This window comes from Heterodontus francisci, chromosome 30 (assembly GCF_036365525.1).
Source record: "Heterodontus francisci isolate sHetFra1 chromosome 30, sHetFra1.hap1, whole genome shotgun sequence".
Lineage (NCBI taxonomy): Eukaryota > Metazoa > Chordata > Chondrichthyes > Heterodontiformes > Heterodontidae > Heterodontus > Heterodontus francisci.
This window is the reverse complement of record NC_090400.1, coordinates 53,133,394-53,159,389: the sequence shown is the minus strand read 5'-3', so window position 1 is coordinate 53,159,389 and position 25,996 is coordinate 53,133,394. Positions and strand designations below refer to the sequence as shown.

Below are 25,996 nucleotides of genomic sequence, written 5' to 3'. Positions count from 1 at the left end.
TACAAGAACATGCGCAAACAGTGGGGAAATATCATGTGATCAAATGTCATCTGGTTAAACATCACATGAGCAGTCACATAACTGAATGTCATGCGATCAAAATGTCACATGATCAATTTTCCCATAATACATGAACAACAAATATCTGCATTTATATAGCACCTTTAAAGTCATTAAATTATCCCGAGGGGTTTCACAGGATTGCTATCAGACAAAATTGACACCGAGCCACGTAAGGGGATAGAAGGACAGGTGACCAACAGCTTTGGCAAAGAAAGACTTGCATTTATATAGCGCTTTTTATGACCACTGGTTATCTCAGCCAATGAAGAACTTTTTGAAGTGTAGTTATTGTTGTAGGAAACGCAGAAGCCAATTTGAGCACAGCAAGCTCCCACAAACAACATGGTGATAATGACCAGATAATCTGTTTCAGTGATGTTGATTGAGGGATAAATAATGGCCAGGACCCCCCACCCAGGGATAACTCCCTGCTCTTCTTTGAGATAGTACCATGGGATCTTTCCCACCCACCCAAGCAAGCAAGCAGATGGGACCTCAGTTTAATGCCTCATCCGAAAGACTCCCTCAGTACAGTAACGGAGTGTCAGCCTGGATTTTTGTATTCAAGCCCTGGAGTGGGACTTGAATCCAGTAGGATTTTACAGCATCCAAAGCAGAGTTAGAAAGACTACACGATGCACGGCTGTTCGGCTCAGATTTCGGGTCGGTGATTAGGAATCAGTGAGGAGTGAGTTACAGAGGGAAATGGAAAAAAAAAATGCACAGAGAGCTCCAGCCATTGTTGCAATGAACTCAGTACACGCAGCTACAGTTACATAAGGTTGTCACCTTCAGATGATTGGAAAGTGCACCATTTCATTTTTATAATTATTTTGGTCAGTTAAAGAAATGCAGCTGGGGGATATTTTAAATAACTACCAGGAGGTTCTCGCAACAAGAGCGAGCGGTGCAAAGGAAAAATAGCAGAATCCGATCGCATTTTGAGTTGGCTGTTGGTTTGTCCCTCTTCGGCTGCCGGTCTGTTGCACTTTGTCCTTTGCCTTGCCAGCAGCCAGGAATGAAAGTGCAAAAGTAATAAACAGAGCAGCGGAGTCCAGCGCTAACTGGGGACTGAGAGTTGCACCGGGATCCCAGGGAGGCAACTCTGCTCTGCAAGGCGCAGGGGCTAAATCCTTCTGTTCTTTTTCAGGACTGTAATTGGCCTCTTCCCCCTTCAGCAACTGCACTCTTCAATCATTGGGAAAGGTGTAAGTATCATTTTATGAACTGTCTTGGGAGGGCGATGGTCTTATTGCTGCTCATTGGGGTCTTGTCGTTGGTTATACTCAACTCAGCTCAACCCAAGGTGTTTTCTGTCCCCAACTTTTTCTCCCCAGTCCTTCAGACTATTCATCTGTTCTTGATTTGGCCAAGTGTCCGATACATTCATCAGCCTTCGCTCACTTGTAGCCTGGGCTTAAACTGGTAGGAAGCACTGGTTAGTGGCCAGTGAACTTTGGCCCAGTGTGAACCAACCATTCTAGGAGCGAAGTCCTTGGAAATTTGGGGAAGTTCAGGATTGCCTGCTTAAACTAGCTTGCATCATGAATGTTGCTTTAAGCGAAGATAATGTATCCTGTGTTCTCAACCCTTAGCTGTAACTGTAAGGTACCTATATTTATAAGTTTGTTGAGATGTCTAAGTTGGTAAGTTGCCTTTCCACCTTCTTTATCATTAATGAAATGCTTTTAAGGATAGGGATGGGTGTTGGGTCACTAAAACAGCTTGTTTTTTTCAAAGATTGGGATTTGTTGGAGCACTGACACTCTGGTAGGAATTGGAGGTCTCGTTCCCCTCCTCAAAGAAGGAGAGAAAATTGGAGAGTGAGTTGCTTGGACTGTACTAGCTCACCTACCGTTGGCTATGTGTATTGTATGTTAGCAGAAACTGGGGAGGAGGTTGTCTGGTTCCCTGTCGACTTGGTCATTGGTGTAATGGAGAAAGACATGAAGGGGAAGAAAAATATTTGCAAAATGGAGCCATATATATGGAGACTAATGACTTTTTCAAAAAGGAATCTGGAAGCTAGGAAGAGATGGTGTGTGAGGAAGAGATTTAGTCCATATCGTTGGGGGAGAGAGAGAGATTTTTCTGTTATCTCCTGATTTATAATGGTCTTTGATGAAAATTGTGCCAAAAAAAACATAGTGGATTGTTTACTGAGCTTCACCTTGAACCCTGTGTGTTGTATTTGCCAGAAGTTAATACTGATTTGGTACAGAATGGCCTGAACAGGAAGAGGCTCTGTTATCGAAAAAGGTTTGATGTTGGAATGGGAAGTGAGAGCATAGAGAAATTCAAGTTCAGAGAGCAAGAAGGGAGAGTAGAGTGCAGATGGCTGATATGGTTGTTAAGATCCCCGTGGAGACCACCAACAGACAAAATGAATTGGATCCACAGATTGGCCCCAATTTAGGAAATCAAACCAAACAGACACGATTTCACTTTTATAGATTTTACACACAGACCAAAACCAACATAAATTAAACATGAAGCAACAGATATATCACGGTCAATATATACATATTACAAATTACACCTTAACTATCAGATGTGTCTGTCTGTTTCACTGGGCAGTCCATCCAGCATATATGGTAACAATAACAATCACACAGTTCTTCACAACTCTGAAGTTCCTCAGCTAGATTTTCAGCTACTTCCTTCTGGTTAGTCGGCTACTTTAAGTAACAGAAACAACTCCTGAATTCAGTCTTCGCTTTCTTCTGCTTGCTGGTGCTCCTCTCCTGCCTGGTCTGGGTTGGACTCTGTCTCTTTTTATCTGGTTCTAACCAGTGTCAGTTTCTCTGGAAACCTGAAGTTGTTTTTCCAACTTCTATTTCAGCTCTAGTTTCCCTCTTAGTTCGGGTCTTAAAAAATACAAGCTTTGCAAACATAGATTCCATCATACAGTGGAACCTCTCAATGAAAAGATCAATAAGGCTAGAGATTTGGAGGGTGGAGGGGGAGGTCCAGGAGGAGTGAGCAGCTGGAGATAGGATCAGATTTACATAGGTGGGTGAGAAGGGAGTGCTTTCGTATTGAAGAAAGGAACACAAAGGTGGAGACAGTGATGAAGAGCTCAGAATGGCATTGAACTCAGTCCCTACAGGGACAACAATCTGGTAGTTTCATCATCACCATTTTAATTTTATTCCAAATATATGTAATTAACTGAATTTAAATTCCACAGCTGCTGTGGTGGGATTTGAACTCATATTTCTGGACGATTGGTCCAGGCCTCTGGTTTGCTAGTCCCATAACATAACCACTGTGCTAGTGTACCTGATAACTTACCATTGCTTTGTGTTCCTTGGCAGGTTGGCACATCATGGAGCAGATTAAGCTTGCTGTATCCGGTGCGAGAGCCGCCTACAATCTGAGGAAAGCCCGGCCTCTGGAATTCCGCATTCAGCAGCTGAAGGCGCTGGAGAGAATGCTCACTGAGAAAAAGGAAGACTTCACACTGGCACTGAAAAAGGACTTGCACAAGGTTTGAAGCAAAGCTCTTAACATGTGATCAGCATCTTGACCAGTTTCCACACACTTGATTAGCACTTGGGATTATGATATTATTGCTATCACATAGACATGGCTGAGGAAGGGGCAGGACTGGCAACTCAATATTCCAGGGTATAGAATCTTCAGGCGTGATGGGCAGGGGATAAAAGAGGAGGTGGTATTGCACTGTTGATCAAGGAGTCAATTACTGCAGTAAGGAGGGATGATATCTTTGAAGATTCCTCAAATGAGGCCATATGGGTAGAACTTAAGAACAAAAGGGGGGCAATCACTTGGCTGGGTGTGTACCACAGGCCTCCAGTCAGGGAGAGATAGAAGAACAGATATGTAGGCAAATCTCAGAGAGGTGTAAAAATAATAGGGTAATAATAGTAGGGGATTGCAACTTACCTAATATCAACTGGGATAGTCTTAATGCAAAAGGCTTAAAGGGGGAGGAATTCTTAAAATGTATACAGGAGAGCTTTTTGAGCAAGTACGTAGAAAGTCCAACAAGAGAAGGGGGAGTACTGGACCTAATCCTAGGGAATGAAGCTGGACAAGTGGTAGAAGTATCAGTGGGGGAGCATTTCGGGGATAGTGACCATAACTCTGTAAGCTTTAAGGTAGTTATGAAAAAGGACAAAGACGGGCTAGAGATAAAGGTATTGAATTGGGGGAAGGCCGATTTCAATTTGATAAAACAGGATCTGGCCAAAGTGGACTGGGAGCAACTACTTGTAGGAAAGTCTACATCAGGCCAGTGGGAGTCATTCAAAGAGGAAATAGTGAGGGTTCAGAGCCAACATGTATCTGTTAAGGTGAAGGGTAGGACCATCAAGTCCAGGGAACCCTGGATGTTAAGGGATATCGAGTATTGGATCAGGGAAAAGAAAAAGGAGGGGATTTGAGGGAAAAATTTTTCACCCGGAGGATGGTTGGAATCTGGAATATACTGCCTGAAGGGGTGGTAGAGGCAGAAACCCTCACAATATTTAAGAAGTATTTAGATGAGCACTTGAAACGCCATAGTATACAAGGCTACTGGCCAAATGCTGGAAAATGGGGACTAGAATAGTTAGGTGCTTGATGGCTGGCATGGACACGATGGGCCAAAGGGCCTGTTTCTGTGCTGTATAACTCTATGACACCCCTTCACAATTTGGACCTGTAATGCTCCTATTATTTGACATGGGTCCATCCACTCCTAACGTGTGTTCAATTTCCCCTCTTGTTCTCCAGTCTAGCCCTGTCTGGGTGGTTGTTGTTCTTGTATCTTCATAATCTGCATTGGAGAACAATGTGTGTAGTGGAAGGATTTGCAAGATTATTAGCACTGACGAAATGCTGCTTCCAAGGGCAATAACCATCTTTATACTAGCCAATCAGGTGCTCAGTCCTCTACAGTAGGAGGGTTTTATGTACTCTCGGAACTCATGATATGGGATGGGGTAGTGCAACCCATACCTACCTGACTATAATCACCCATTGAATGTCATCCCAGCTTGTCTGGGTCTCTTGTAGTAACAGGATGTAGGGACAGAGTAGAGGGATGCATATCCTTTGCTTATGCATCTACTGTTGACACAGAATGCTAACAATGTTAAAGTGCTACAGTTGCTAAACCTTGATTGCCCAGTCAAGGAGACTGCTCCTCGGGATATTTACTCCCATTACTTTATCCTGTAGGTTTTTCACCAATACTGATATGGTGTAACAACAGCCTAACATAGAATTTGCTGTTTATCAACTTTAGCGCTCGACTCTAAACCAAGGAGGTCCAAGTTCAAATCTTCCCAATTTTGGATGCATTACCCCAAGGGAGCAAGGTAACCCAGCTGGAAAGGATGCCATTTCCCAATTGATGAAATGTGCTTCCTGAATAGCATTGATGACTCAGCGGGATGTTGTCCAGTGTCGAATCGAGCTGTGATACAACAACAACTTGCAACAGTGCAATGTTCAGCACCATTCGCAACTCCTCAAATACTGAAGCAGTCCGTGTAGAAATGCAGCAAGACTTGGACAATATCCAGGCTTGGGCTGATAAGTGGCAAGTAACATTTGTGCCACACAAGTGCCAGGCAATGACCATCTCCAACAAGAGAGAATCTAACCATTTCCCCTTAACATTCAATGGCATTACCATCGCTGAATCCCCCACTATCAACATCCTAGGGGCTACCATTAACCAGAAACTGAACTGGAGTAGTCATATAAATACCGTGGCTACAAGAGCAGGTCAGAGGCTAGGAATCCTGCAGCGAGTAACTCACCTCCTAACTCCCCAAAGTCTGTCCATCATCTATCTACAAGGCACAACTCAGGAGTGTGATGGAATACTCTCCACTTACCTGGATGGGTGTAGCTCCAACAAAACTCGAGAAGCTCGACACCATCCAGAATAAAGCAGCCCGCTTGATTGGCACCCCATCTACAAACATTCACTCCCTTCACCACCGACGCACAGTGGCAGCAGTGTGTACCATCTACAAGATGCACTGCAGCAACACACCAAGGCTCCTTAGACAGCACCTTCCAAACCCGCGACCTCTACCACCTCGAAGGACAAGGGCAGCAGATGCATGGGAACACCACCACCTGCAAGTTCCCCTCCAAGTCACACACCATCCTGACTTGGAACTATATCGCCGCCGTTCCTTCACTGTCGCTGGGTCAAAATCTTGGAACTCCCTTCCTAACAGCACTGTGGGTGTACCTACCCAACATGGACTGCAGCAGTTCAAGAAGGCAGCTCACCACTTCCTTCTGAAAGGCAATTAGGGATGGGCAATAAATGCTGGCATAGCCAGTGACGCCCACAGCCCATGAATGAATTAAAAAAAAGTGCAGCACTTTAACATAGAAAACCGTGCCAAGGATAGAGGCATAATCAGAAAGTAAAATGAACAGAATAGAAGGAGGAGACCAAATGCCTTTTTTCATTCATTCGTGGGATGGGGTTGTCTTTGACAAGGTCAGCATTTATTGCCTATTCCTAAGTACGCTTGAGAAGGTGGTGGTGAGCTGCCTTCTTGAATACAGCTGAGTGGCTTGCTAGGCCATTACAGAGGGCAGTTAACAGTCAACCACATTGCTGTGGGTCTGGAGTCACATGTAGGCCAGATCTGGTCAACACAGCAGATTTCCTTCCCTAAAGGACATTAGTGAACCAGATGGGTTTTTACAACAAACAACGATAGTTTCATGGCACCATTACTGAGACTGGCTTTTAATCCCAGATTTATTAAATTATCTGAATTTGAGTACCCCAGCTGCTATGGTGCGATCTTAACTCGTATCTCTGGATCACTTGCCCAGGTCTCTGGTTTATTGGTCCAGTAACATAGCCACTGTGCTGTGCATCCCTATGCTTGGTAAATGAGGCAGACTTTAAGAAGGAGCTTAATGGCAGAGAGCAATGGTGGAGAGGGGAAAGGAGTTTAGGAAGTTAAATCTTAACTGTGGGGTCTAATTCATGAATGCATGGCCACCAATTGTGGGACGAAGGGAAGGGGAACTGAGGCTATCCTCAGAGGAACAGAGAGTTTGGGGAACTCTCTACCCCGGAGAGGTGTGGAGGCTGAATCATTGAATATATTCAGGGTTGAGATAGATTTTTGAACAATAGGGGAGTCAGGAGTTGTGGGGAATAGGGGAAAAGTGGAGTTGAGGCCAGGATCAGCTCAGCCATGATATTGACTGTTGGAGCAGGCTCGAGGGGCTGTATGGCCTACTATTTCTTGTATTCTTCTGAAGATTGTAGGAGATTAGAGACAGGAATGAGGGTATGACGGGATTTTAAACATGAATTTCACATTAGAGTTTTTGGGCGATTGGGAGCCAGTGTAGGTCAGTGTGCAGAGGGGTGACGAATGAACAAGACTGGGTGCAGGGTAGGATATAGTCAGCAGAGCTTTGATTGAGTTGAGGAGAGACGTGTTTGAAAATGACTTTCTTAATTTGAATTTGCAGAATCCATTTGCCGTGGAGATCTTTGAAATATCAGGCATTCTGAACGAGATTGCTGTGGCCGTGAAGAAACTTCCGGAATGGACCGCACCAGAGCACGTGTCGAAGAGTGTGATGACATTGATGGACACTGTTTATATCCACCGAGAGCCTCTTGGAGTGGTTCTGATCATCGGGGCCTGGAACTATCCTTTGGCTCTCGTGATCCAGCCTTTAGTTGGGGCAATTGCAGCAGGTGAACTTCAGCTTTTTTACTTTCCAATCTCTGCCGGAAATATCACTATTGATAATCAGTCACGTATTTTCTGTGTCCTGATCCGTTTTTTTTCAATTTCTTACTGCCTTGAGTTTTACAGTTATTTCTGCTGCTTTCTCTCCTGGAGTTGGTTATTCATGATGCAGGCGTGGCTCTTGTGCTGTTGAGCCAATAGCCCTGATTCTAATGTAACCCACCCAGCAGAAGCAGGTTGGGGTCAGACGCCCGATTTTACCATCCACCCAATTTTCCACCTGAGTTAGGTTAAAATCAGGCCCAGTGAGCCTCAGCTGGCTGTTTGATCATGGGGGGCACTGCAGCTGAGTTTGGCCCTGCTTTCCCCTTCGAACTCGAGCTCGTGCAGTTGCACACAGCAGGAGTCTGGAGAACGACCAGAAGGAGAAAGTCTGGCTGATTTTTCTTCTCCCAGCCCCAAAATATCAGTTAATATAAGATGGTCACTAATAAATCCAATCGGGAATTCAGGAGAAACTTCTTTAGGCAGAGAGTGGTGAGAACATGGAACTCTCAACCACTGGGAGTGTTCAGGTGAATAGCATAGATACATTTAAGGGGAAGCTGGATAAACACATGAGGGAGAAAGGAATCGAAGGATATGTTGATGGGTTTGGATGAAACATAGAAACATAGAAAATAGGAGCAGGAGTAGGCCATTTGGCTCTTCGAGCCTGCACCGTCATTCAATACGATCATGGCTGATCGTCCAAACTCAGTACCCTGGTCCTGCTTTCTCCCCGTATCCCTTGATCCCTTTAGCCCTAAGAACTATATCTAACTCTTTCTTGAATATATTTAATGATTTGGCATCAACTGCTTTCTGTGGTAGAGAATTCCACAGGTTCACCACTCTCTGGGTGAAGAAATCCCTCCTCATCTCAGTCCTAAATGGCTTACCCATTATCCTTAGACTGTGACCCCTGGTCCTGGACTCCCCCGCCATCGGGAACATCCTTCCTGCATCTAGTCTGTCCAGTCCTGTTAGAATTTTGTAGGTTTCTATGAGATCCCCTCTCATTTTTCTAAACTCTAGCGAATACAAGCCTAATCGACCCAATCTCTCTTCATACGTCAGTCCTGCCATCCCAGGAATCAGTCTGGTGAACCTTCGCTGCACTCCCTCCATAGCAAGAACATCCTTCCTCAGATAAAGAGACCAAAACTGCACACACTGCTCCAGATGTGGTCTCACCAAGGCCTTTTATAATTGCAACAAGACATCTTTGCTCCTGTACTCAAATCCTCTTGCTATGAAGGCCAACATACCATTTGCCTTCTTAACTGCCTGCTGCACCAGCTTGCTTACTTTCAGCGACTGGGTCTAATCGCCATTCAGATAATCTGTCTTCTGTTTTTGCCACCAAAGTGGATAACCTCATTTATCCACATTATACTGCATCTGCCATATATTTGCCCACTCACTCAACCTGTCCAAATCACACTTGAGCTTCTGTGCATCCTCCTGACAGCTCACACTCCTGCCCAGCTTTGTGTCATCTGCCATGAAGTAGGATGGGAGGAGGCTTGTGTGGGGCATAAACACCGACATGGACCAGTTGGGCTGTAATTTCTATGTAGTAATTTGCTGGTTGCCAGTGTTTATTTTTGTATTATGATCCCGTTCTCAGGAAACGCCGCGGTCCTGAAGCCGTCTGAAGTGAGTGGGAATACAGCCCGGCTGCTGGGGGAGCTCCTCCCCCAATACTTGGACAAGGTGAGTGTAGGCCGGCTGAGCTGGGCATCGCTGTGACTGGAGTATGTCTGGTAAACCGACTGGTGATGAGGATAACTCGTCCGATTTTTAACATGACTCCCGGGCGCTGCTGCCGTTTTATAGAAAGGAAGAACTGACGGGTGTAGAGCAAGAAATTGCGTCCCCTTAGAAGTGTGGTTGGAAGTTGGGGTGTGGGGAGGGGGTGGGGGTGGGGGCAGAGATCCAGTTTAAGGAGTGCCCCTTTTGCCTCTGCTTTGTGCCCCAACAGCAGCAACATCTGGGCACACTAGAGAGGGAAATAGAAACTGGAAGCCTAAGCAGAAAATACCAGGACACTCAGTAGGTCTCTCAGTGAAAAAGTTTAAGGCCAGGCTGTTGGTTTTGGGTGTAGACTCTATTAAAAGTTTTCTGTCAATGTATCAAGAAATATGGAGCAAAGGTACAGGTCAGTCATCTAACTGAATGGCGGAACAGGCTTGAGGGGCCTCCTCCTGTTCCTGTGATGTCACCTTCATATTGAAATGACTATAACTGGGGACTTTGGAGCAGGAGTGAAGCATCAAGTTTGCTTTTTTTTTTAATCCTTCCTCAAGGACCTTTACCCTGTAATTAACGGAGGACCAACGGAGGTAACAGAACTGTTGAAGTACCAGTTTGATCACATCCTGTATACAGGTAGTACCAACATAGGCAGGATTATTATGGAAGCTGCAACCAAACATCTGACCCCTGTGACCCTGGAGCTTGGAGGGAAAAGTCCGTGTTACATTGATGGCGACTGTGATCTGGACGTGGCCTGCAGGTTGGTTTCTTGTTGAGGATGAAAAGTGTCACCGTGTTGTTGTAAGCAGTGATCGTCTACGTTTTCATATTTTTGAGACAATGTAGAGGGAGCTTTATTCTGCACCTGGTATCAGCTTTTGCTAAGTGGATAGCATGTTTACCTCTGAGTCAGACAGTCCTGGGTTCAACTCCCACTCCAGAGACGTGAGCACACAATCTGGGCTGATGCTGTCTGTGCAGTCCTGAGGGAGTGCTGCACTGTTGACGGTGCTGTCTTTCATGGGATGTTAAACCGAGACCCCATTTGCCCTCTAAAAGATCTCATGGCACTATTTAAAGAAGAGCGGGGTAATTCTCCTGGTGTCCCGGCATGAAATTTATACCTTGGCCTTCACCACCAGAAAGATTATCAGGCCATTTATTTCATTGCTGTTTGTGGGAGCTTGCTGTGTGCAAATTGGCTGCTGCATTCACTACATTAGAACGTAACTACAGTTCAAAAGTACTTCATTGGCTGTAAAGCAGTTTGAGGTTGTGGAAGTCGCTATATAAATGCAAGTTTTGCCTTTTTAGTGTTGTTCTCTTTTTGCCTTGCCATGTCGTACCTGTACTGGGAGTGTTTGGTGGGCCAGCATAGAGAGCTTTACTCTGTGTATCTAACCCATGTAGTGCTTCATGGTACAGAGTAAGAAGGACTGTTACTCTGTCCCAGCAAACACTCCCAGGGCAAGTACACCACAGGTTAGATAGCTTGTAAAGGGAGTTTTACTCTGTGTTTAACCTATGCTTTACATCAGCTGAGAATAGTTAACGGGGCAGTGGAGGGGGGTGCTTTACTTTGTATCTAACCCATGCTTTAAGAGCTGTGCTTAATTTTTGGAATCAGATTGTCATCTGTTGCTATGGCCACCAAGTTGGTACATTTTTCTTTTAAAGAGAACTTGGTGGATTTCTGCTGTGGGAGGGTGAGGCTGGGTGCGAGGAATATTTAGGACAGTTTGTTGACCTCGGTTGGGTGAAGTGGAGGGGTTGGAGGAGTTTGACATTCCGGATTTCGGGATGGAAGAGGTGCCATTGGAACGGTGATTTTGAAAGCAGTGTCTTGGGATGGCTGCTGCAAAATATTAACCCAATCTTGGGGACTCACTACAGTCTCCTCACTCCTCTGGTGAGTTGTTGAGGCTGAAACAGTTGCATGTTTTCAAGGAAGAGTAGATAAACGTTTGAAACAGAGGAGGATACAGGGCGACGGGGAGGGCAGGGCAATAGGATCAGACACATAGGGGTGAATGGCTTCCTTCAGTGCTATAAACATTTGTAGTTATAGATGGCACAGAAAGAGACCATTCGGCCCATCAAGTCCATGCCAGTTCTGTTATGAAAACATTGGCCTTGAATTAATTATTTTTGTGAATAACTCGGTTTATTCTTTCTAGGCGTATAGCGTGGGGACGGTACACTAACTGTGGTCAGACCTGCATCGCTCCAGACTACATCCTGTGTGATAAAAGTATCCAAGATGAAGTGGTGAAGAAGATCAGTGCAACTGTTACCGTGAGTTTAAAAAGAAGAAACTGTCAGTAGTAAATGGCGAAATGGTGGTAGCAGGCCAGTTCGCACCTGATAGAAGAAAGTCCGGTTAAGGTTTGGGTGGGAGCTGTCCTCTGAAGCGTTGGGTTAACACAGTGATTGAGGCAAATCATTGTGTTAAGAGGCCAACAAGTTGTTTGACAATCCTGCGGTTGAGGTTTAAATCTCAGTGCCTTCCTCATGCTGTGTTAATTGTGTTTAGTCGGTTCTTGAGGATATAATTTGTCACAGAATTACAACACAAACGGGTCCAACTAGTCTGTGTTGGTGTTTATCCTCCACGCAAGTCCTAATCCCACGTGCCCGACCTGTTCCCTTTATCCCTCCTTTTCCTTCAACCATTTATCTAACCTCTTAAATGTTGACGTGGTTTCTGATTCAATCACAGACTCTAGTGGTGTATTGCACAGCCTCAAAACCGTTCTCCTGCTTTCTGCCCTAACTCATTACATTTAACTTTATTCTAATATCCCCTTGTTCTAGACCTTCAGCCACTGAAAATGGCCAATTTCTTCCAATTCTGTCCCATCCCTTCATAAATTTAACAGTGACTCCTGACAACGCAGCAGCCCGCTGACGTCATCAGAGCGCTCCAAGCTGCGCACATGCGCAAACGGTCTCCTGCGCTTGAGATGCTGCGCATGTGCAGCCTATGCCTTGCCTTGCCAGGACTAGCAGGCGCGTGTGCAGAACAATGCTCTCCCCCCCTCAGCCACTCACTCCAGACTGCTCGCTCCTTGCTTCTCCCACCTCCCCCTCCCCCCCCCCCCCACCTCCTGCTCTCTGACCGCTTCCCTCTTTGTCCCGCTCCCGCTTCCTCCTCCCTGTCCCCCCAACCCCTCCCTGCCCCCCCCCCCCCCACCCCTCCAGATGCTAGCTGTAGACCGTGGCTGGTTCCCTCCTCTTGGCCATTTGCTCCACCCAAAGAAGAAAGTGGGCTGGGAGGGGTGATGGGACAATGTAGGAACGAGTGGCCAAGAGGAGGGAAGCAGCGCGGCCTAGAGCTAACGTCTGGAGCGATTGGCGGAGGGGAAGCGGGGAGTGAGCGCCCGGGGAGCGGGGTGGGGGGGGGGGAAGTGAGCGGCTGGAGAGGAGAATGGAGGGCGAGTGAGCGGCCGGAGAGCGGGATAGCACTGAAACCTCACACAATTACGGAGGGTGTGCAGCACTCTCAGAGCTGCTGTCCTTTTTTAAACGGTGCAATGTTCTCCGAGTGTCAAACTTATCCATTGTGTGCTGCCATGGGTTGAAATTGTTTTCCTGTGATAAATTGACAAGCGCCATCTTTAATCCTGGCAGCAGCCTGAATGTCGCAGACAGTGACGTTTCAGTGGAAGAGGCTGCATTTGCGCACGTGCTGGTACAGTGCCACCTAGTGGTTGTGTTGTCAGCAAAGGCAGCCTAAACTTAAACAATCACCTCCATAATCTCTGTTGGAATGAACACAGCCCCGACTTTTGAAGTATCTGTGTGGACTTTCTGGTGTTGCAGAAATTGAGAGGCCACCAGTCACTCAACCATTCCAGCAGCTCAAGGAATCTGAATGGAAATGGGATTCTTTGAATGGAGGAGGGGGTTCGTTGCCATAAGCAACTTTTTGTTTAATTTAGTCTCTGGATGTGGACCTCCAGTATTATTGGCTATCCAGAGATGCCCTTGAGAAGGAGATGTTGGGCTTCATTCTTGAACCACTTAACGTTTTTATTTGTAACTGAGAGGCTTACTCGGCTATTTCAAGAGGGCAGTTAAGAGTCCACCACGTTGGTGTGAGACTGGAATCACATATAGGCCCAGACCGGGTAAGGATGACAGGTTTCCTTCCCTAAAGGACATTCGTGAACTAGTTGGGTTTTTATGATATTCCCACAGCTTCAACTCTTTTCCCAATACCAGATTTTAAAATTTACACTGACTTCAAAAGCTCAAACTGCAGAGAGAAACTGAACAAAACTCTAATGTGTTGATCACCATTGATTTTGCTTTTATATAATGGACTAACTTTGGGAATAGGTTTTCCTGATGCCAGCATTTCCTGCCCTCTTGTGTGTAATTCCTTATTATTGATTCATTGGATTAGACATTGCCTCCTGATGTTGTAGCATCGAGATGGCCACTGATGTGTTCTCTATCTGACTATTCTTGCCTTGGTCTGTTCCAGGAATTCTATGGAGCTGACCCCCAGAAATCCCCGGACTATGGACGTATTGTCAACCAGCGGCATTTTAAGAGGCTGATGTCTTTGCTGGAGGGAGTGAATGTGGCGTATGGCGGTCAAAGTGATGAACAGGATCTCTACATTGGTACTTGCTGTGTCTGTGGGAGGTCAAGTGTAACCATTAACCCAACTGCACACTGGCTTTACACTAGTAAACCCAGTCACACACAGGGCAAAGTGCCAATGGGATGATGGATAATATTTGTTAAGGGCACATTAATACCAGCATGAGGCAGTCTGGGTCAATATTGTCTTGTGAAACAGAGATGATCCCTGTTGCCTTCATAACTTTCTCCGGCCTCCATTTGAGAACCTCTTTCCCTTCTCTCTCCTCACCTCCCCCCCCCCCCCCCCACCCCCGCCCCCACCCCCCTGACCCCCAACAGAGGCCCAAGTCACTTCTATCTCTATCATAAATCTATGGACAGTGTCTGTCTGTGGGTCTCGCTGTCTCCCTCTCCAGCACCCTCAGCAACAGCAGCAGCAGTGAAGTAAGTGAGTCACATTGGGGGGAGAAGGCATGTGGTGGGGGGGGGGGGTGGTGGGGTTGTGGTATCCAGTGGGTCACAGGCTGAGGGTGGGCTAGGCTGTAGATCAGGAACAGGGCGGGAGGGTGCAGAAGGAAGAGTAGAGGCAGGACATTGTACAATGGCAGACACTGTTAAAATGGCAGCTGAACATTATCCTCCCCCACACCCCCATGGGTCATTACCCATCCACGTCTTGGTGGCTTCTCCATGAACAATGTGCCAAAGTCAGGAATTTGGATGTGGGTTTTCCACACCCCGTTCCCATGGCCCATTCCGCTAACGTCCTAGTGCTGAATATTCTGATGGAGAGAAGCTCCTTCTGCGGAGAAGAGGGGGAGATTTCTGAACCACTCGCAGTTTGGTTGAGTCCAGGTGCAGTTGGCAGAGGCCTGGGGACTAGCGTTCTTGAGAAGGAATTCAATCCAAATGCCGTTGATTTTGATCTTTTACTGATCAATTACTTTGCATTACTAAACGGAGCCTCTTGTTGATATCTGCTCAGCTCCCACAATTGTGACCGACGTGGATCCTGACTCCAAGATTATGCAGGAGGAGATCTTTGGCCCTTTGCTGCCTATAGTCACGACCACTAGTGCAGACGAGGCCATTGGCTTCATCAACAAGAGGGACAAGCCTCTGGCTCTCTACATCTTCTCTCACAATAAAAAGGTGAGGATTGCGACCTCTGTGATGGGATGGTTTGTGTTTTGTGTGTTGGTCTCTTAGACCTTTAACATTCGAGTTACTATCTTCAATTTAAAAACACAACATCTATTTATTTCAGGGTTTTCTTTTTGAGCTAACTTTTTTCGTGGTGCGTGCACAGACAGGGAGATGACCTTTTAGAAGCCGGTTGATCCAATGAGATGCAACCCGGTCAGAGCAGGAAAAGGCCCCAGGTTTAATCTCTGGTCTGTGCTGTGTTAACTGATCCTGGTCCTGGCTGGGCATCAGGACCCAGGGTCAGAAAGGGGTAAATTCGCCAGTATTCCTGCACCCCCAATCCCTGCTGAGTGAGCCATGATTGAATAGCCTGCTGCATCCCTGTCGGAATCCAAATAAATGAATGAGGTACCAATTGGTGCCTGGAGAACTGTATCACAGCAAGGACTGAATTCCTTCAGGAGAGGAGTGGAGCAAAAGCTCGTTTAGAGGTTATGTTTGAACCCTCCAAAATGATTGTATTCAAACATCTTCAATCCAGCGGACAGGCTACCAACCCAGCTCCATGCCTTCCCAAAAAGTTCTTCTGTTGGAAGGCCCATTCGTGGCCTTGGAAGCTCCTCCTTCTCACCCACCTGCTATTGAGAGTGAGCCTGACTTCTAACTTACAGCCTCCTGGCAGCGGCTCAGCTGAGCTGAGGAACTCGCTGTACGTGAAACCATTCCTGTGAACTCCCAACCCGTGATTCTGCCTTCATTTAAAATCGGTCCTTTTTCAGTGATGAGGCCCATTTCCTGGTCGTCCTGGGAAGTAAACCAAACCCTGGGTGAGAATCCAGGGAGACGAGCTACCCGCGGGTCTGTGACACTGCTGCCGTCAGATGGATTGTGTGGAGATGTGCGGTGTCGGGCTGGCTCACGTCTCCTCCATCGGCGGTTGTGTTTTCAAGCATCTCGACCCCGAGCTCCGGAGTTCCCTCCCTGAACCCCTCCACCTCACTCTCTCTCCCTCTTTTAAGACCTTGCTTAAAACTGACCACTTGGACAAAAGCTTTTCACCACCTGTCCTAAAATCCCCTTATGTGGCTCGGTGTCAAATTTCTGTCCAGTAATGCCTCCAAGAGGCAGCTTGATGTTTTCCTCTGTTAAAGGTGCTATATAAATGCAAGTTGTTTTATCCTTGTCTTGCAGTGGTTAAGTAAACATTGTGAAATCTTGTTGGGAAAACCTGTACAACTGGTAATCTAGTCCTGGGGCACGGTGTAACCAGACTGTAGTGCGTTATTACTGAGGGATTATTTCTGTCTCTGCAGTTAATAAAGAGGATGATCACGGAGACTTCCAGTGGTGGTGTAACTGCCAATGACTGCTTGATCCATTACAGTGTCGGCACATTGCCGTTCGGGGGCGTTGGTGAGTCCAAACCATTTATTTCAGTTCTGTTCTGTCCTGCAGCACTGAACGAGCAACGTTGGGAGGAAAAGAGAGACACTCTTGGATGAAAGGGTCAAGGAAGCCCCCAGTCTCTTTCCTCCATGTGCTATTTCAGGACTGGCTCCCCATGTCGGTCCAGGGGAAGCATTGCCTCGGGGTGTGGGAAGGGAGGAAGGTTAGGAGAACACAGTCTTGTCCTTTCATTTATTAAGGTGCAAGAGAATGGTCACTTGCCCTCTTGAATGGGGGTAATGATGTGTGAGACCAGGATGAAGGGGAAGATTGTTTTTTTTCAAGCGTAGGGATAGGAGCTGCCCATTCAGCCTCTCCACCCTGTTCTGCCATCCAGTTAAATCACAGCCGCTCTGTATCCTAACTCCATCTACCTGCCTTGGTTCTGTAAGCCTTAATAACCTTATCGAACAAAAATCTTATTAATCTCAGTTTTGAAATTTTGAATAGACGTTCAGCCTCAACAGCTTTTTTTGGGGGGGAGGGGTGGAAGAGTTCCAGATTTCCACTCCCCTTTGTGTGAAGAAGTGGTTCCTGACATCACCTCTGAATGACCTAGCTCGAATTTTAAGGTTATGCCCCCCCTTGTTCTGGACTCTCCCACCAGAGGAAGTAGTTTATCTACCATATCAAATCCTTTATTCCTCTTAAACACTTCAATTAGTTTACCCATGAGTCTTCTATATTGAGTGATTTGGGAAGGTCTTATTCCTACAACTTATTTCTCATTATAGGTGATAAACACTGCTCTTTGTACTTGAGTTATTTTCAGCTGTTTAATCTTCCCTGTCTGCCTGAGTTGAGAAGGTGTGATGCAAGTGACTGTGATTGGGCCATTGCTCCTGTCAGTCCAGTGGTTGACGATTCCCCTTTTGGGAATGTTCCGGTTGAAGATGATGATTCCACTTCCTGGATGTGAGCTCGGACTGTATACGGAGCTGCTCACAAAATAAATGCAGGTGAGGGAGGCCATTTTGGCTCCTGCAGAGCTCCCAGCCTGCTACTGCAAGACTCCAGGGTTGTTCCCCCATCGCCTTACCAAAAGCTGGTCACTCATTGTACGAAGACTTCACTTGTCCGCTGGGTCAGTAGGTCGTGGGTTCGAATCTCAAGCCAGCGCATAATCCAGGTTGTCGCTCCAGTGCAGTACCGAGGGAGTGCTGCATTGTCACGGTGCCATACTTAAGAGATGTTAAACATTAAAAGTACAATTCAAAGTCAGCAATCCTTCCCTGCAGCCAGTGCCACCAAAAACAGATGGTCTGCTCATTCATCTCATTGATATTTGTGGGATCTTGCTTTGCACAAAATGGCCCCCACATAAGTCCCTACACTTCTGTATAAAGCAGCTTGACACATATTAATGACGTAATGAAGCTTTCTATATGACGGGAAGATTTGTTTATTTAATAGCACAAGGGGCAGAAGTAAGTTGTAAGGGAGTGGGATGAATTAATCTCTACTTTGGATATCAGATCTTGGTTTCTGGTCTAGATTCTAGAAACTTCCAGATTTTACAGCCTAAAACTTGGTATGTGTGAAAATAGTTCATCGCAGGTCACTCATTGTTGACTGCTGTTAGTCACGTGTACTGAACCACATTGAAATATATTGTCATTCTCCAAACATTGGTACTTCCTTGCAGATGAAAAAGAGTTTTTTTATGTGTTAGAGAAAGTCTCTCACTTAATGCTGACCCACAGGCTGAAACTTTACAGGCATTTTCCAACTTAGCCACTTTTCCTTCACCCAACAAAAAAATGAAACTCTAATTGACCTTCGCCTGTGTTTATTTAACAATTAAACTTTGTGGCCTTAAGGGGACAGAGTTTCACCTTAGCAGCAGAATAATACTTGGTGTCTTAGATGGTGGAAAACCACAGAAGATATGTTGGTGTTTTATACAATGTTCTGTGATTTCTCCGTGTTCCCAGGCAAAAGTGGTATTGGGGCATATCATGGCAAATTCAGCTTTGAAACGTTCAGTCACCGCCGTGCTTGTGTGTTAAAGTCGCTGGGTTTAGAAAAGATCAATAGTATCCGCTATCCGCCTACCACTGACTCGAAGCAAAAATGGACCCTTTGGCTGCTGAAGAAAGGTGGAGGAGGTGGAAAAATGCGACTGATTGCGATTGCGTTCCTGGGAGCGCTGGTTGCTATGGTGATGAAGGTAGGCCTGCCTTTTTAAAAAAAAAAATCATTCAAGGCATTGGTTGCCCTTGAGAAGGTTGGGGAGGGGTGTGGTGGGGTGAGCTGCCTTGAACCACTGCAGTCCATGTGGTGAAGACAATCCCACGTCACTGCTGAGTAGGGAATTCCAGGACTTTGTTGCTAGTTCAATAAGGGAAAGATTGGTAGGAAATCAAAATACTGTGGGTGCTGGAAATCCGAAAAATAAACAGAAAGTGCTGGAAATACTTGGCAGGTCAGGCAGCATCTGTGGAGAGAGAAACAGAGTTAATGTTTCCGGTCGATGACCTTTAATCAGAACTGGAAAGGAAAGACTGATCTGTTTCTGAGGGTGCTGGTTCTTGCTTGGGTGTAACCTGATGGCTGCCTTCCCCAAATGGTCATTCTTTGTCTCATGAGATTAGTGTCGGCAAACAGTTTGGTTGCAGGGGTTCCCTTTAGCTGAGCTCAGTTCTGCCCTTTCTACCCCCGCTCCGCCCCTACCTCCCCGGATTGTAATGCGGAATCTTGGCCCGGACAGAGGTGAGATCTCTACAGTATCCGGGGTGCGGGTGTTTTTATCTAGAATTTCTCCTGCTCACTGTCCTGTGACGGGTGCTGGACAAGTCCCTGCCCCTGGAGGTCAGGGCCGACTGTGTTCTCGAGCCATAGCCAAGGAGTCAGCTGACCATCACTCACTTAGGCTCAAGGATGAGGAATGACTGTTGAAGTGAGATACCTGAAGGGTCATCCCCTTGCGAAAATCCGACACATCTACCAGAGGAGGAGAAACGGCTCCCCCTTTTTTGAACCCAGTGGTTAGACAATAACTCTCTCTAATTTTGCATCTCCTTCTTCCAGTTTTACTTCATGTGATAAGTGGCACGACTACATTCTATTGGCCTCCTGACAACCCTGCAATTGAGACCTGTGAGAAGATGAAGTGTACAAAGGCATCTGATGCGTGGGGAAACCAATATCTCAGAAAAATGCGACCAAATTAGCATCTCTCCAGGATCCTAACTATTCCATTTTGAAATGCCCCAATTAACCACTACGAGCTCCCCTCATATTTTGCATCATGAAAATGGCTCCATTTGAAGAGCTAGCATCAGCACAACCACAGTGGGCCGAATGGCCTCCCATTCTGTAATTTCTCAGATCTTTTTTCTTTGTACGATTTGCGTCTGATTTTAAATAAGATTGTGCATCTAATAATTGCAGCTTTTTTATTTTTGACCATGGTTGCTGTGGTTATAATACTCCGGTTTAATCATTGATTCACTTCCAATATTAAAATGCACTCCCTGAACGTGTGGTTGCTCTGAATGCGGCCAAATCGACGCAAAAGATCATAGAATTTTAAACTCAAATTATGTTCAGTGCAAATCAATTTTCCGTGATCTTTTGTGCTGGTTGGAAAAAACGCGCTAGGCGTTATCCCTGGTAAAGGCTGGGTCGGGTCTGCAAAAAAAAAAAAAACGACCCAAGCCCGACAGGACCACATCCGACTCGAGCCCGACCCGGCCCGAGTCCTTCCATTTTTTCCCGCGCCCGACCCGAGCTGACCATCTGTTAACCTACCTTCTGTTTTTCATTTTGTTGCTGATCTGCACAAGCTTAAAATAACCGTAACAAAACCACCTTTCTAGTCCAAATATTACATTAACACAGGAGCCACTTACCTGTGATAGAGCGTGTCCGACCTGATCCTGCCCGAGCCCAAATGCCGGACCTGGAGGTGCAACCCGACCCAAACCTGACACGTCCCGTCGGGTCCCGTCGGGTTCGGGTCGGGTAGCAGGCCTTTAATCCCTGCCCATAAATCTGGTCGCTGCTCCAGATTGAGTTAATCACCATTGCAAGTTTCAGCTTATTGTGCCCATTTGGGTCTTCAAGGAGGCTGTTAAAATTGTTTCTTTTGGGTGCAACGACACTAATGGGCTTGTTTAAGGACTTTGGATGCTTTTAAAAAAATTTATTAAGAAGCTGACTACTGTACCCGAGTATAACTAGCAAATAGCTCTGTATATTTTTAATGACATTTTCAGTTATTTAAACTCTGATTACTCACATGTTGGGCTGATTTAAAAATGCTGATTTTTGGTGATTAATACAGCTCAAAATGGGTTTAATCAAATTTACCACTAATAAATATGGAATATATTAAAAGAAAGGATTTTTAAAGTATTTTTTAATTACCCTTCTATAGCGCTGGTTCATGGAAGATTTTGCGTTCAGTGATTTGCAAATGAGTTTGAGCAGGAATTTGAGTGAAGAAAAGTACTTCTGAAAACTACACTGCCCAGATCACCAATTGCACGCAAAGCAGAAACTCTACCCCTCTGTCTATACGCGATGGCCGATTGCCCCTGACCAGGATCCTGGCCGACAGAATTTATAACCTTTCACTGTATTGTTATCCAGACGCGCAGACTCTTTCTAAATGTGGTGCAAGGCCAGCTGAATTCTGAACTGTAGCCAAGTCGCCCGTGAATTTCACCTCACCCGCACGCTCGTGCTATTTCTCCTGTGCAGCGTTCCTTATTTGTCTCGACACACTCTCCCTCTGAGGAAAGCTGCGTGAATCGAGCGGCATGTTCCAATTGGAGGAGGAGCTCAGGAAAGCACTTCAGGAACAAGGATCCCCCTCAGTAGCCAAGTGTGAGGAAAGATCACTCAGTTTCCTTTCCATCTCTCCTACCTTGGCATCCCAACTCCTCAGAAGTCCCAGGGTGGAAATTTGCAGGCTGCCCAGCACAGAGGTGGGAAATTCATGCTTGCATCTCTCTGACTTGGGCAGGGTGGATTATTCCCAACAGTTATTGCTCTTTGCAGGAACAAAGTGCTTCCGCAATCTGCTCTAAATTTATTCGGATGTTTGCAGTTTTTTTTGCTGCCCTATGTACTTCTGACTTTGGCACAGCCATCCTGCTTTATTTTAAAGTATTTCTCCAGTTTTACCTGACCTTGCTGGTTTGGTTGGCATCTGTCCATCTATGAAAGAAGATGGACATGCAGAAAGCTGGACCTAAACCACTTAATATTTGATATAGTGAGAAGTTTCTCCTTTAAATCACCTGCTCTTCCCTTGTGGTTTATAAATGGAAATCCACCCTAACCAATCCTCACATCAGCTAAAGAGCTGTGTCTGCGCAAAGACAGCAGTATTAAAAAGCAATTTCTATTGGAGGTCAGTTTTCACATGAACGCTGATGACACCCAGCTCTACTTCACCATCACCTCTCTTGACTCCTCCACTGTCTCTGAATTGCCAGTCAGCTTGTCTGACATCCACTACTGGATAAGCAGAGTTTTCCTCCCATTAGATATTGGGTAGACAGAAGACATTGTCTTCGGTCCCCGCCACAATCTCTGTTCCCTCGCCACAGACTCACAACCTAATGTCATATTTGACCCTGAGATAAACCTCTGACTACAGATCCACATCATCACTAAGACCGGCCATTTCCATCTCTAATATTGCCTCACTGTCCCTGTCTCAGCTCATCTACTGCTGAAACCCTCATGCATGCATTTGTTACCTCTACACTTCTCTACTCCAAACACTCCTGGCTGGTCTCCTGCATTCTACTCTCAGTAAACTTGAGGTCATCCAAAACTCTGCTGCCCATATCCTAACTCACACGGAGTCCAGTTCACCGGTTACCCCTGTGCTCGCTGACCTACGTTGGCTCCTGGTTAAGCAATGGCTTGAGGTTTTAAAATTCGCATCCTTGTTTACAAACCCCTCCATGGCCTCGCCCCTCCCTCTCTCTGTAATCTCCAGCCCCACAAACCCTCTCCGATATCTGCGTTCCTCTAATTCTGGGCACAAGCATTCCCAATTTTAATCACTCCACCAATAAAATTGACGTGTTGCTGGACCAGCTGCAACTGTAGGTCAGCGAACAGTGAGTGATGTGGAACCTGCTGTGTTTTCAGATGATGTCGCTGAGAGGTAGCAGGAATACTAGAAAGGGGGTGAGGATAAATCCTGGGGGAACACCAGAAATAATGGTGCAGGAATGGGCAGACAAGCCATTCCAGGCAATTCGCTAATTATGATTGGATAGATAAGAATGGAACCAGGCAAGGGCAGTTCCATTGACCTGGATGATAGTCGAGAGATGTTGGAGGAGGATGGTGTGGTGTCAAAGGCTGCAGATTGGTCGAGAGGGATGAGAAAGGATAGTTTACCTTTATCACATAGAATGCCCTTTGTGACTTTGATGAGGGCTCTTTCCATACTGTGGCAGGGACGGAAATCTGATTGGAGGAATTCAAACATGGAGTTCCGGGAAAGAAGGGGATGGATTTGGGAGGCGACAACATGTTTAAGGACTTTGGAGTGGAAAGAGAGTTTGGAAATGGGGCAGTAGTTTGCAAAGACAGTGGCCAAAGCTGGGATTTTAAAGAGAGGCAGATTTGAAGGGGAGAGAGACTGTACCAAGGAGAGAGAACTGTTAATTATGTAAGATAACATTGAGGTCAGGAAGGGAAATTGGGTCAACAGTTTGGTGGGAATGGGGCCGAGGGAGTAGGAGGTGGGTCTCATGGACTTTGTGACAAAAAAGTCGACAAGCTTCTCGCACTTGTTACAGGAGGTGAGGCTGGAGGGGGAACAGGGTATTAGTTTGTGGTGAAGAGAAACTGGGGGTTATCTTTGCACATCTAAACTAAATAGTCTACACTAAAGCGATTGTACTAAAACTGTCTTTTGAGCATAACATTAAACAGTTAACTGACATTAGTTCAATCGACATTGGACTTATTTCTTTTATAGGCAGGTATGGAGCTGAGCTTTGGTCGTGTTCAGGTTTTCTACCATGTTTTTATAATGTTACACAAACACAGGAGGTGATTTGCATTTTTGAAATGCGACATTTCTGGGGTAATTAGGGAAGGGCAATAAATGCTGGTCTAGCCAGCGACGCCCACATCCCATGAATTGAATAAAAAAACCCGTATAAAACACTAATTAGGCCACAGATAGAGTACTGTCACTGCATTACAGGAAGGATGTGATTGCAATAGAGAAGATGCAGAAGGAGATTTACAAGGTTGTTGCCAGGACTGGAGAACTTTAGCTATGAGTAAAGATTGTATATACTGGGGTTGTTTTTGCTGCAGCACAGGAGGCTGAGGGACGATTTAATTGAGCTGTATAAACTGATGAGGAGCCTGGATGGGGTGGATAGGAAGGACCTATTCCCCTTAGCAGAGAGGCCAATAATAGGGTAATAGATTTAAAGTAATCGGTGGAAGGATTAGTGGGGAGTTGAGGAGAAAATCGTTCACCCAGACGGTGGTGAGAGTCTGGAACTCACTGCCTGAAAGGGTGGTAGAGGCAGAAACCCTCATCACATATAAAAATGGTTATGCACTTGAAGTGCTGTAACCTACAATGCCAAGAGTTGGGCTGGCACAGGCATGATGGGCCAAACGGCCTCCTTCTGTGCCGCAAATTTCTATGACTGTGAACCTTCTGTCTGCCTGTGCTCAGGGCCACACCAGGTGGTGGACTTATCCACTCAGCCACTGGGGGCAGCTCCTGGGAAACCTCTTTAGGGGACTAGGTGCGTCTCAGTGTGACTGCTGGGCCGTGTCACTATTTAAATAGTAAGCTTGTTTGTCACCATGTCCTCAGCAGGGCAGCACATGACTGGGCGACAGCGATTACACAATAAAGCCCTTCTCAAAAAGCGAACAATTGATGGCATTATTGGATGTTGGCTTCAGGCAAATTGACCCATTTCACGCATAGCTCCCCTAACAGTGAACTGCAGTGTCAGACTGAGCTGAGTCAGGACACAAGAATTGTTAACAGGAAAAGGCAGTTAGACTTAATAGTCTGTCCCCTTCACCATGGATTAAGCCCACCTCCCCCACTTCACTATAAACTAATAGTTTCCTTTAAAGATTCTCAACTTAAAATACAGGGCATAATTCAGCAAAAGTAAGCCACATTTGTTCAAAGTTGTGCAAAAGTGCGGTTGAGCTCCTTTGCGTACCTGAATTTTATTTTTTTTTAAATTTCAGTGTAACGCAAAAAGGCTGCAAACCTCCTGTGTTCTGAAAGCGATGTTTCTCTGCCTGAGTTTCTGATCCCTTCCCTCATACGCTCCTCCCCTTGTTGTATTTCATTCCTATTGAAAGAATATGTTTCTTTTAGTTTGAGCTCGGAATCTGTGATAAAGTGAAGGGAATTTTGGTTCTGACTCCTGATTGCTGTAGATGGGATCCCAGGACAGTGTCGAGTGGAGATTGTAACTCCTCCTGATCCACTGCTGCCACTGTTCAAGCCTAGGCTCATGCATAAATGGCTTAAAACTCGAACGAAAGAAATAGGAGCAAGAGTAGGCCATTCGGCCTCTTGAGCCAGCCCCGTCATTCATTAACATCAAGGCTGATCTTCTACCTGAACACCACTTTCCCACCTGATCCCCATATCCCTCGAATCCCAGATTGTCCAAAACTCAGTCAATCTCAGTTGTGAATATACTCAATGTCTGAGCATCCACAGCTTTCTGCAGTAGAGAATTCCAAAGATTCACAACCCTCTGAGTGAAGGATTGACCCCTTATCCTCAGACTGTGACTCCCCCCCCGCTAGTTCTAGACACTGCAGCCAGGGGGAAAACAAACTCTGAGCATCTACCCTGTCAAACCCACTAATGATTTTACACGATTCAATCAGATCACCTCTCATCTAAACTTCTGAGAAGGTAGACTCATTCTCCCCCATCTCTCCTCATAGGACAGCCCTCTCATCCCAGGAATTAGTTTAGTTGAAGGCACTGAATTCCTCTCTCTCGTGCTGTCGCTCTACAACCATTTGTTAGAATCAGAGGATCTTAGTGTCTGCTTCCTCTAATGTGCAGAAAAAATTAAATCTGATTGAATTACCGGAGTGCATCTCCTCTCAGACTCGAGTCTTTCTGTCAGTGTTCCAATCTTTCTAGCCTTCCCTGTCGAGCTAGGCCTTGGAAGCTGTCTGTCTGGTTCAGTAACTAGCTCCGTGTTTGACCCAGAGGACAATAGTGAGGTGCTGGGACCAACCACCCACCTTGGAAAACG

The 25,996-nt window shown here is 45.9% G+C and overlaps 1 protein-coding gene across 1 annotated transcript; it reads left to right on the top strand.

Moving 5' to 3' along the window:
* The first annotated feature begins 1,046 nt into the window (after positions 1-1,046).
* On the top strand, positions 1,047-21,093 carry LOC137346794 (aldehyde dehydrogenase, dimeric NADP-preferring-like). The gene is made up of 11 exons (XM_068010658.1): positions 1,047-1,271; positions 3,381-3,553; positions 7,537-7,768; positions 9,436-9,521; positions 10,115-10,323; positions 11,741-11,858; positions 14,053-14,194; positions 15,142-15,308; positions 16,616-16,715; positions 18,683-18,918; positions 19,779-21,093. The coding sequence occupies exons 2-11, from the start codon at positions 3,392-3,394 to the stop codon at positions 19,791-19,793; spliced, it is 1,467 nt and encodes a 488-aa protein (XP_067866759.1). The 5' UTR covers positions 1,047-1,271; positions 3,381-3,391; the 3' UTR covers positions 19,794-21,093.
* The last annotated feature ends 4,903 nt before the right edge of the window (positions 21,094-25,996 follow it).

Coding starts and splice junctions, on each gene's coding strand:
- LOC137346794 (XM_068010658.1), top strand. CDS start 3,392: ATGGAGCAGATTAAGCTTGCTGTATCCGGTGCGAGAGCCGCCTACAAT. Junction 11,859..14,052: donor AGATCAGTGCAACTGTTACC/GTGAGTTTAAAA, acceptor GGTCTGTTCCAG/GAATTCTATGGAGCTGACCC. Junction 14,195..15,141: donor TGAACAGGATCTCTACATTG/GTACTTGCTGTG, acceptor ATATCTGCTCAG/CTCCCACAATTGTGACCGAC.